The sequence below is a fragment of the Nomascus leucogenys genome, chromosome 11, assembly GCF_006542625.1.
Source record: "Nomascus leucogenys isolate Asia chromosome 11, Asia_NLE_v1, whole genome shotgun sequence".
Lineage (NCBI taxonomy): Eukaryota > Metazoa > Chordata > Mammalia > Primates > Hylobatidae > Nomascus > Nomascus leucogenys.
In genome coordinates, this window is record NC_044391.1 from 64,310,238 (window position 1) to 64,322,332 (window position 12,095).

The 12,095-nt window shown below is 37.1% G+C and overlaps 1 protein-coding gene across 1 annotated transcript in view; it reads right to left on the reverse strand.

The window, feature by feature from the left end:
- The window catches only part of ADAMTS20 (ADAM metallopeptidase with thrombospondin type 1 motif 20), a 198,429-nt gene that overhangs the window by 175,940 nt on the left and 10,394 nt on the right, over nucleotides 1-12,095 (reverse strand). The window contains exon 3 of the mRNA XM_003252282.2: nucleotides 1,089-1,248. Within this exon, the coding sequence (XP_003252330.2) occupies nucleotides 1,089-1,248 (160 nt within the window). The remainder of the gene's footprint in view (nucleotides 1-1,088; nucleotides 1,249-12,095) is intronic.

Below are 12,095 nucleotides of genomic sequence, written 5' to 3' on the forward strand. Positions count from 1 at the left end.
AAATCACTTTGTAAAACAATGTGGAATTATCTAGTATCTATGTGTATATCCTGGAGAAACTCTCAAAAACAGGAGATGGGGAAAAGAATATTCACAGCAGCATTGCTCCTAACACCAAAAACCTGCAAGCAGCCCAAAAGCTCAACAGGAAAATTGATATACGAACTGTGTTACCCTCAAACAATGAAATGTTGTACAACAATGAAAATAAATGAACTGTTCCTACATGCACCAAAATAGATGAACCCCAGAAACAATACTAAGCAAAAAGGATAAATCACAGAAAACTATATACAATATGTTTCCATTTTATATAAAATTAAAACCATGCAAAATTGAGCAATGTGTTTTTACTGTTACTTAGGTCCAGGAATTTTTTTTTCATCTAAAATCCTGCTGAAAAATATTAAATAATACTACTGTGACTAACAGATTAAAGTAAAATTTTTCTATGATTATTTGCTACCAATCTCATATACTGAAAAACTTTGGGGATTCAAATTTAGTTTATTACAAAAAAAGTTATCTACAGACAGAAAAATCTCTAATGCATCCATACAGATGAAAAGATTGTTTAAAAGATCATGTCCTTCAATATTTAAGAAATATCATATGACCTCATTTATATGTGGAATCTAAAAGAATTGAACTCACAGATGTAAAGAGTGGAATGGTAGTTACCAGAGGCTGCAGTTGCAGGGGGGAAGGAAAGATGTTGGTCAAAGGGCATAAAATTTCAGTTAGATAAGAGGAATAGGCTACTGTACTGTACATGGTGACTATAGTTAATAACAATGTAGTGTATTCTTGAAAACTGCTGAGTAGATTTTAAGTGTTCTCACCACAAAAAAAAGAAAAATAAGTACATGAGTTAATGCATGTGTTAATTAGTTTGATTAAGCCATTCCACAGTGTATGCATACTTCAAAGCAACATGTCGTACATGCTAAACATACACAATTTTTATTTCTGAATTTAAAAAATTAATTAAAAATAAAATATGGAAGGGAAATATATAAATTATAACCTATAAAAAAGATTTAAATAGTTCACTATTTAGCTGAAAAGAGTTCTATTTCACAGTTTACCTGACACATTGCAATACTTCAGAGTCTGCAGCAAAGAGTTATTTAATTCTTGTCTATATATAAGATGTGGCTTGTTGTGACCATCTTCATATTCATTCCCATCTGCCTTCATTATAGGTTCTAAGAAATATTCACCATCCTGTCCTTTAAATGTTCCTGTCTGAAAATAAAGGAAACAAAAATGAATTTTTCCTAACAGTCGCCAAGAAGAAAAAACACATAGTAGCACAGGTTAAATGAGCAGACAGAAGCAAAACAGCAAGGAGGCTGTTCACTAAGAGCCATCAACTGAGCATAGAAAGTTTCCCTTCCATGGGTCATTTTTCTCTGTCCACTACTATGTATAAAGTCATGAAGACTGGATAGTATTCCAACAGGCCAAGCTAAGTGACAGGCATTCCAGGTGCAAAGAACAGCACAGACAAAAGCATCAAAATGGAAAAAGTGTTTAGAATAGTCTATAAATAATAAAGCCTGTGCTGTTTTGATCTGTGGGAAAATAGGTACTTTAATACTTTAATACATTCGTGTTGAAAATATAAATCAGTACAATCAGTATGTGAAGCAATTTGGCAATATTTAACACATTTGTCCTTTAACACAGCAATTCCCCTTCTGAGAATTTATCCTACAAATACTATACATTTGCATGTGTGAAATAATACACTTAACAAGGTTATTAACCATAACATTGTTTTTAATAGCAAAATATTGGAACTACTTCAAAAGTCCATTGATAGAGTCTGTTTACATAAACTTTGACACAACTATGTGATGGCATCCCTTGAGGTTATAAACAAACAAAAAGAGAAAACATTCTGTGTAGTGATATAGAAAGAACTCCAATGCATAGCATTACACCAAAACAAACAAAAAAAAAAACTACTAAACAGAATGAATACTTCACTACTATTGCATAATAAAGGAAGAAACCCAAAAACTAAATATTTCTATTTGCCTGGTTACTACTGAAAAAATTCTAAAAGGATTATTAGGAACAGTGCCGATAGAAGTGGGAGAAACTGGGTGCATGTAGGATAGACTAGGTATGGCATCGTGCTTCCTACATGCTGTCCCTCTACCTAAAATGTTTCTCTACTTCCCACCCTTCACCTCTACCTCTGCATCATCACACTCAGTCTGGCTAGCTTCATCTCATCCTTCAAGTCTCAGCTCAAATAACAACTACCCAGAAAGTTTTTCCTTGACCAGTTTTCTAGGTAACCACATGCCCATCCCTACTCCTAAAAACACATTACGTCTGCTTGATTTCTTTAGCACATTTATCATGTGTTGCATTTATGTTTTGTCTGCTATTTAAAACTATTCTTCCCCACTAGACAGAAGTCTTCAAATAAGCAGTGACCTATCCCTGAATTTCTACTGCTGAAGAGACTGAGATCTAGGCACATGTGGTAAGCAGTAGATATTTGTTAAACCATGAAAGCTATTATTTCCTAACTTTGCAAGCTCGGTTTATGTTAAGCAAAAGTAGGGCATAAATTTGAAAACTTAGGCTAGACCTAGAATATAAAGACTCTTGCTTGCAGGGATTTTTGTCAGAGGAGCCCATAAACTTGGGTGAGAAAAAAAATTACATCCTTATTATCATTAACCTAATTATAATTAACCTATAAACTACTTCATGAAAGAAATGCTAAATTTGAATGTAGGCTACAAATTCCAGTAAGGTTGTCAATAGAAAGCACAGATATTTTCATCACATGATGATGTTTGAAATATCTAAAAATATTGTTTATGCTTATCAACACTTCAAAATTAAGGTAGTTATTAGTCTGCCATTAGATCTTATTATTTAAAGTGCTAATAAAAGATACATAATTTTTTTAATATCTTGATAACTATATTTCAATATAAATGGTTTACTTTGTATTTTTGTTAATATTTTAGGTGCACTGAGATTCTGAGAAGGGTTCATTTAATCATTAAAGAATTCAAATAAAAGTGGGAGTGGGGAGCAGAGTCAAAGCTCACGCCTGTAATCCCAGCACTTTGGGAGGCCAAGGTGGGGGGGTGAATCATGAGGTCAGGAGTTCAAGACCAGCCTGGCCAAGATGGTGTTTCACCACGCCCAGGCCTTAATGAATATTCTTAAGTTATTGTACTCTTGAGACATGTCTGGAATATAGTTATATGATGGTTTTCTTTCAATGCTGAAAAGTAAAATGTTTAGACATCGTTATATAGTGTGCTAATGTGTTAGGATTACACATTTTTAAATAGTTCAAAAATTAATGAAATTCCATCAGACATACTGACTATAAAGCACTGAAATTATAGTCTATAAAATAAAAGGCAAAGCTATAAATATTAAGATTCTTATCTATTTCTTAGATACTTTTCTAGGGCCAATACCCTACCATATTTCACTAATTCTACCAGTGTCTATTTTCTAAAGATAACTACAAATCACTTACTTTCAACAAACACCAATACTCTAGCATTCTCTGCCTTCCTAGAAAACTAATTTTACCCATACTTATAAGAAGTAACAAAGACACTGTTTTGAAACCTGAGTACATGGATCCATGGAAGATCCTTTTCTGCCTTTTTTAAAAAGCATGCTGAAGAGGGAAAATGTGATACTATCTTGACAAAACACACTAATAGACATGAGGCAGCTTGTTTACTCAACTAACTGTACCTACAAAGCCACTTTAAATAGCATCACACTATCTTCAAGCAAAATTAAAAGTACTTATATTAACCATAGATTTTTTTTTTTTTTTTTTTTTGAGACAGAGTGTTGCTCTATCGCCAGGCTGGAGTGCAGTAGCACAATCTCAGCTCACTGCAACCTCCACCTCCCGGGTTCAAGTGATTCTCCTGCCTCAGCCTCCCAAGTAGCTGGGACTACAGGCACCTGCCTCCATGCTCGGCTAATTTTTTCTATTTTTAGTAGAGACGGGGTTTCACCATGTTGGCCAGGCTGTCTCGATCTCCTGATCTCGTGATTTGCCCACCTCGGCCTCACAAAGTGCTGGGATTACAGACGTGAGCCACCATGCGCAGCCAACCACAGAATTCTTTTAAGTTCCTTTTGGCTCAAACTCTGACTAGGAGGTACTATTTTAATATGCCAATAAAACTGCACATGGGTCCAATCTGTGTTCCCATGTAAGGAGAAAACGTAATTCTATCCAGAAACCACCTGTATCTCCTTTTAAGTTGTGCTAGAACACTCTAGCCTTTAAAAAGTATCGCCTTTATAACTTAAATGAAAGCTTGTATGTTTGGAAACACTAAGTTAAAAAACAATGGCAAATATTTGTCCTCAAACTGAGGATAAATACTTGTCCTTTTTATTTATTAATGAAAGACTTAGAAGTATTTTGCCCCCATTGATTTTTCTATAACCTATCCCATTGCAGTGGACTTTTTGTTCAAATAATTAAAATATTAGAGCTTTGCCTAAAGGCTCCTAAGGAAGCACTTTAATTTTTTTTTTAACTTGGAAAGAACTCAGCAAGGAATTAGCAGACTTAAAAAAAACAGGTGGTTCATAGAATTGCATTTAGATCATGCCATATTTTTAGCAACATGCCTATCTGCAGATGGGCCCTGCAATTTGATTCATGATAAATGCCAATCAAATTCCCAACACTTTCTTTCAATGACTATTAAAAGCAGCAAAACTAGTTTTCACTTGGGTAGGAGTTTCTTGATTACTTAGAGTAATGATCTTCTATTTGCCAAGCTGTTTTGAAAGGCAGTTAAGTGACTATACAACTGGCTCCAATTTATTCTCATAGACCAAAATTTTTATATGTTTAGAAGATTCTATAAAATTGTTTTTCCAAAATGTTCTTATTTCAGTATCATGGCATTCATCCATATATTTTTTTCAAACTACATAGCAAATACATGTACTTTTGCTACAACCACTAAGGTACTCTCAGATTTCATTAAAGGGTAATAACAAGTACAAAATACAAATGCTTTGAACTCTTTTCCCAAACCATTTATAGTTATCACATTAAACACTGTCAACTGAAGAACATTCGGAAATAAGGTACTGCTGAAGTGTTGACTAAAATACTTAGTTTTTCTATCTTCAATCATATAAATAAATCATATCATAAGAATCAGTATGATGATATATAAGAAGAAAGCCTAGGCATGAGTTCTGGGTTTGTACTCATAGAATCTTATGTAAATTACTTTATATCTTTGACCTTCAGTTCCATTGTTTGTAAAACAAAATTGAAATAATTGTATCTACCCAATTTCCTAGGAAGGTTAATGTGTGTTTAAGTGACATTAATAATAGGAGCTTCAATAATTGTTTTGAAATTGAACGTATTTTGAAGCAAGATGAAAAATTCTCCACTAACAACACAAATGTGACAGCCACTCTTTTTACCACTGGCAGAGTATAAATATTATGTAATCAAAGACCACAAATATGAACTCTGAGATTAATTTTTATTTGGGGATAAGTAAACATGTAAAAAGTTTTCTCTCTCTGACAGTTTCTACTTATAACACCATTAATCATGCCTAGGAAATAGTATATTATACACAAACACACACTGAATAAATGAATGAATCAATGATATAAAGAAAACACAAGAATTAGCTCCAGATGCAAAAACAGAAAATTCATAGTAAGGGTTTTGTTCTGTTTTTTAAGATTAGTTGTTCTTCTCTTTTCTAGCAGCATTATTTGCCTTCCCCATTCTGAGACAATTCCAGATCTCTAGTATAAAAGTGAAACAATAAAAGGGAAATAAATACATTGCTGGTACCTTACTTTTTTAAAAGGGAGTGGTCTCCTGCCAAGTCCTGGCCTATTCAAATCGAGAAAATAAAACAAAGACTCTGGACTCATCTACCCAAGATTTATATATCCAAAAGACACAAATTCAAATAGTGCCCAGCAGCCTTGATAACATGCAGCAAATTCTGTAATATTTCTCATTCTTGTGGGCACTGAGGTGTTATGAAGTCATATGAACTAATTAAAAAGAGGAAAGAACTGTCAAAGAAATGGCCACGTTCTTGTGGGGTCTGCATAGTGGTCCTCAGATGGCCTCTCCAAAACTGTCTCCAAAATATCCGTGAAAATATGAAATCAAAAATCATAACAATGAGAAATTTAAAATAATAAGAAATCATTAAAAACTATTTTGTATGTCTATAATGGAAACATACTCATGATATATTGTCAAAATATTCTAAAGCAGTATTACTTTAAAACAAACACAAAAATACATATAATATCTAGAGGGACATAAGCCATACATATGCCAGACCACCTGTAATATTTGTAGCATATATTTTCCTAGTTTATTTTTAAATTTTTTTACAATTATTTTGACATGGTACTCTTCAATTATTATTTGGGCAAATCTATTGATTTTTTTCATTTGCTATTTCTTGTATTTTTCCCTATCTAAAAATTACAATATACTGTCATTTTCTTTTACTTTAGTACAGTTGGAATTTTATTTGGTTTACCAGTAAAGTGAGAATTCAAAATTTAGTTTTTCCCTATAATAAGTTCTTGGCATTAAAAGATTTAAAATAAATGCCTTTTAGGCTTTGGCAACTGTCACAGAAAACTAACTTGAAGCAATTATCAAAACTTGATCTGCTGTCAGAAGCCAACTAAGTTTTAGAGGGATTATACTGTCAAAGAAAACACTAGCCTGGACTGAAAAAGCCTTTGATGGAGTTCATTGTAAAATAACCTATAGGCTTTCAGAATTACCCCAGCATTCTTGAAGCTCCCCCAAGACAACATCCTCCTGAGACCCCATTTTAGATGTGGCCATGGAGGAAGATGGACAGGACCGTTCCAGAAGGCAGAACCAAGGATCTGGGCAATTGAGATCCAAGGATCCCAGCCAAAACCAAGGGCTGGGCACTGTGGCTCATGCCTGTAATCCCAACACTTTGGGAGGCTGAGGCAGGAATGCTGCTCAAGGCCAGGAGTTCAAGACCAGTCTGGTCAACATAGGGGAACACCATCTATACTAAAAATTTTTAAAAAGAAAAAAAAAACTGGTCAGGTGTAGGGGTGTGTGCCTATAGTTCCCAGCCACTTGGGAGGCTGAATCAGAAGTATTTGAGCCCAAGAGTTCAAGGCTGCAGTGAATTATTATCATGCCATTGCATTCCATCCTGGGCAACAGAGCAAGGTCTTGTCTCAAAGAAAGAAAAGAAAGAAAAGTAATCAAGGAGCTCCCCTCCTTCCAGAGTAGTGAGTCTCCACAATTCCTCTTCAGCAGTCAAAAACTGCTAAATATCAGTGACTACTAGGTGTCTCCTATTCTTCTTTCTGTAGCAAGTTGAGGTCAGGGTTGCAGTCATGCTGGTCATGCTGTATACTTGGCTGGTAGCTGAAGATAATTTATCTTTTTAATTCATATTTTTCCAAGCTACAAAGAGCCACATCTTTACTTTACAGAGAAGACTGCATTATCCAGAGATCCCGGACATTGAGCCAGAGTCAGCGCCCCTGTGGGAACTTTGAGTTTTCCCCTTATAGACAAGATGAGTAGGTTTCATGTGTGATCTGTTTGGTGAACAGAAGGGCAGCCTGTAGTAAAGACTACTGGAGATCACCAATATGGGTGTTCTTTCTTTCTCCTAAGAAAAATCAATGCCCCTCATTTTCCAGTCTTTTTTACATCTAGGTAGAACCAGGCAACTAGTTCTCCTCTATAGAATATACATAAAATTGGTTTGCGTCACCTTCGGGCTGAGAAAGTCAAGATCCAGTATACCTTCTCCATGCTCTTACTATAGTTATAAATTATATAGCTCATAAGCATATTTGTAATTAATAAACACAATATTTTTCCAATAGAAAACACATAATTGTACCACTAAAACCTAATAGTGGCTGTTAGATAATAAATGACTGATAAATATTTGCTAAAAAAATGAACAATGTGTTTCTTCCTCTGCATATTAGTATGAGTTGGACAGCTTAAACATATTTCATAGAAAACAGTAATTACAATAATTGCAACAGAAATAAAGCCACAAAGGGGGTGGAGCCAAGATGGCCGAATAGGAATAGCTCTGGTCTACAGCTCCCAGCATGAGTGATGCAGAAGACGGGTGATTTCTGCATTTCCATCTGAGGTACTGGGTTTATCTCACTAGGGAGTGCCAGACAGTGGGTGCAGGACAGTGGGTGCAGTGCACCGTGCACGAGGCGAAGCAGGGCGAGGCATTGCCTCACTCAGGAAGCACAAGGGGTCAGGGAGTTCCCTTCCCTAGTCGAAGAAAGGGGTGACAGACGGCACCTGGAAAATCGGGTCACTCCCACTCTAATACTGCGCTTTTCTGATGGGCGTAAACAAAAACAGCACACCAGGAGATTATATCCTGCATCTGGCTAGGAGGGTCCTACGCCCACGGAGTCTCGCTGATTGCTAGCACAGCAGTCTGAGATTAAACTGCAAGGAGGCAGCAAGGCTGGGAGAGGGGCGCCCACCATTGCCCAGGCTTGATTAGGTAAACAAAGCAGCCAGGAAGCTCGAACTGGGTGGAGCCCACCACAGCTCAAGGAGGCCTGCCTGTCTCTGTAGGCTCCACCTCTGGGGGCAGGGCACAGACAAACAAAAAGACAGCAGTAACCTCTGCAGACTTAAATGTCCCTGTCTTGACAGCTTTGAAGAGAGTAGTGGTTCTCCCAGCCTGCAGCTGGAAATCTGAGAACGGGCAGACTACCTCCTCAAGTGGGTCCCTGACACCTGAGCAGCCTAACTGGGAGGCACCCCCAGGTAGGGGCAGACTGACACCTCACTTGGCCGGGTACTCCTCTGAGACAAAACTTCCAGAGGAAGGATCAGGCAGCAGCATTCAAAGTTCACGAAAATCCGCGGTTCTGCAGCCACCGCTGCTGACACCCAGGAAAACACGGTCTGGAATGGACCTCTAGCAAACTCCAACAGACCTGCAGCTGAGGGTCCTGTATGTTAGAAGGAAAACTAACAAACAGAAAGGACATCCACACCAAAAACCCATCTGCACGTCACCATCATCAAAGACCAAAGGTAGATAAAACCACAAAGATGGGGAAAAAACAGAGCAGAAAAACTGGAAACTTTAAAAAGCAGAGAGCCTCTCCTCCTCCGAAGGAATGCAGTTCCTCACCAGCAATGGAACAAAGCTGGACAGAGAAAGACTGACAAGTTGAGAGAAGAAGGCTTCAAATGATCACACTACTCTGAGCTACAGGAGGAAATTCAAGCCAAAGGCAAAGAAGTTAAAAACTTTGAAAAAGAAAAAGATGAATGTATAACTAGAATAACCAATACAGAGAAGTGCATAAAGGAGCTGATGGAGCTGAAAGCCAAGGCTCGAGAACTACGTGAAGAATGCAGAAGCCTCAAGAGCCAATACAATCAACTGGAAGAAAGGGTATCAGCGATGGAAGATGAAATGAATGAAATGAAGCGAGAAGGGAAGTCTAGAGAAAAAAGAATAAAAAGAAATGAACAAAGCCTCCAAGAAATATGGGACTATGTGAAAAGACCAAACCTACGTCTGATTGGTGTACCTGAAAGTGACGGGGAGAATGGAACCAAGTTGGAAAACATTCCGCAGGATATTATCCAGGAGAACTTCCCCAATCTAGCAGGGCAGGCTAACATTCAGATTCAGGAAATACAGAGAACGCCACAAAGATACTCCTTGAGAAGAGCAAATCCAAGACACATAATTGTCAGATTCACCAAAGTTGAAATGAAGGAAAAAATGTTAAGAGCAGCCAGAGAGAAAGGTCGGGTTACCCACAAAGGGAAGCCCGTCAGACTAACAGTGTATCTCTCAGCAGAAACTCTACAAGCAAGAAGAGAGTGGGGACCAATATTCAACATTCTTAAAGAAAAGAATTTTCAATCCAGAATTTCATATCCAGCCAAAGTAAGCTTCATAAGTGAAGGAGAAATAAAATACTTTACAGACAAGCAAATGGTGAGAGATTTTGTCACCACCAGGCCTGCCCTAAAAGAGCTCTTGAAGGAAGCACCAAACATGGAAAGGAACAACTGGTACCAGCCACTGCAAAATCATGCCAAATTGTAAAGACCATCAAGGCTAGGAAGAAACTGCATCAACTAACGAGCAAAATAACCAGCTAACATCATAATGACAGGATCAAATTCATGCATAACAATATTAACTTTAAATGTAAATGGACTAAATGCTCCAATTAAAAGACACACGCTGGCAAATTGGATAAAGAGTCAAGACCCATCAGTGTGCTGTATTCAGGAAACCCATCTCACGTGCAGAGACACACATAGACTCAAAATAAAAGGATGGAGGAAGATCTACCAAGCAAATGGAAAACAAAAAAAGGCAGGGGTTGCAATCCTAGTCTCTGATAAAACAGACTTTAAATCAACAAAGATCAAAAGAGAAAAAGAAGGCCATTACATAATGGTAAAGGGATCAATTCAACAAGAAGAGCTAACTATCCTAAATATGTATGCACCAACACAGGAGCACCCAGATTCATAAAGCAAGTCCTTAGTGACCTACGAAGAGACTTAGATTCCCACACAATAATAATGGAAGACTTTAACACCCCACTGTCAACATTAGACAGATCAACGAGACAGAAAGTTAACAAGGATACCCAGGACTTGAACTCAGCTCTGCAGCAAGCGGACCTAATAGGCATCTACAGAACTCTCCACACCAAGTCAACAGAATATACATTTTTTTCAGCACCACACCACACCTATTCCAAAATTGACCACATTGTTGGAAGTAAAGCACTCCTCAGCAAATGTAAAAGAACAGAAATTATAACAAACTGTCTCTCAGACCACAGTGCAATCAAACTAGAACTCAGGATTAAGAAACTCACTCAAAATTGCTCAACTACATGGAAACTGAACAACTTGCTCCTGAATGACTACTGGGTACATAATGAAATGAAGATTGAAATAAAGATGTTCTTTGAAACCAGCGAGAACAAAGACACAACATACCAGAATCTCTGGGACACATTCAAAGCAGTGTGTAGAGGGAAATTTATAGCACTAAATGCCCACAGGAGAAAGCAGGAAAGATCTAAAATTGACACCCTAACATCACAATTGAAAGAACTAGAAAAGCAAGAGCAAACACATTCAAAAGCTAGCAGAGGGCAAGAAATAACTAAGATCAGAGCAGAACTGAAGGAAATAGAGACACAAAAAACCCTTCAAAAAATTAATGAATCCAGGAGCTGGGTTTTTGAAAAGAACAACAAAATTGATAGACTGCTAGCAAGACTAATAAAGAAGAAAAGAGAGAAGAATCAAATAGATACAATAAAAAATGATAAAGGGGATATCACCACCGATGCCACAGAAATACAAACTACGATCAGAGAATACTACAAACACCTATATGCAAATAAACTAGAAAATCTAGAAGAAATGGATAAATTCCTCGACAAATACACCCTCCCAAGACTAAACCAGGAAGAAGTTGAATCTCTGAATAGACCAATAACAGGCTCTGAAATTGTGGCAATAATCAATAGCTTACCTACAAAAAAGAGTCCAGGACCAGATGGATTCACACCCGAATTCTACCAGAGGTACAAGGAGGAACTGCTACCATTCCTTCTGAAACTATTCCAATCAATAGAAAAAGAGGGAATCCTCCCTAACTCATTTTATGAGGCCAGCATTATCCTGATACCAAAGCCTGGCAGAGACACAACCAAAAAAGAGAATTTCAGACCAATATACTTGATGAACATTGATGCAAAAATCCTCAATAAAATACTGGCAAACCAAATCCAGCAGCACATCAAAAAGCTTATCCACCATGATCAAGTGGGCTTCATCCCTGGGATGCAAGGCTGGTTCAACATACACAAATCAATAAATGTAATCCAGCATATAAACAGAACCAAAGACAAAAACCACATGATTATCTCAATAGATGCAGAAAAGGCCTTTGACAAAATTCAACAACGCTTCATGCTAAAAACTCTCAATAAATTAGGTATTGATGGGACGTATC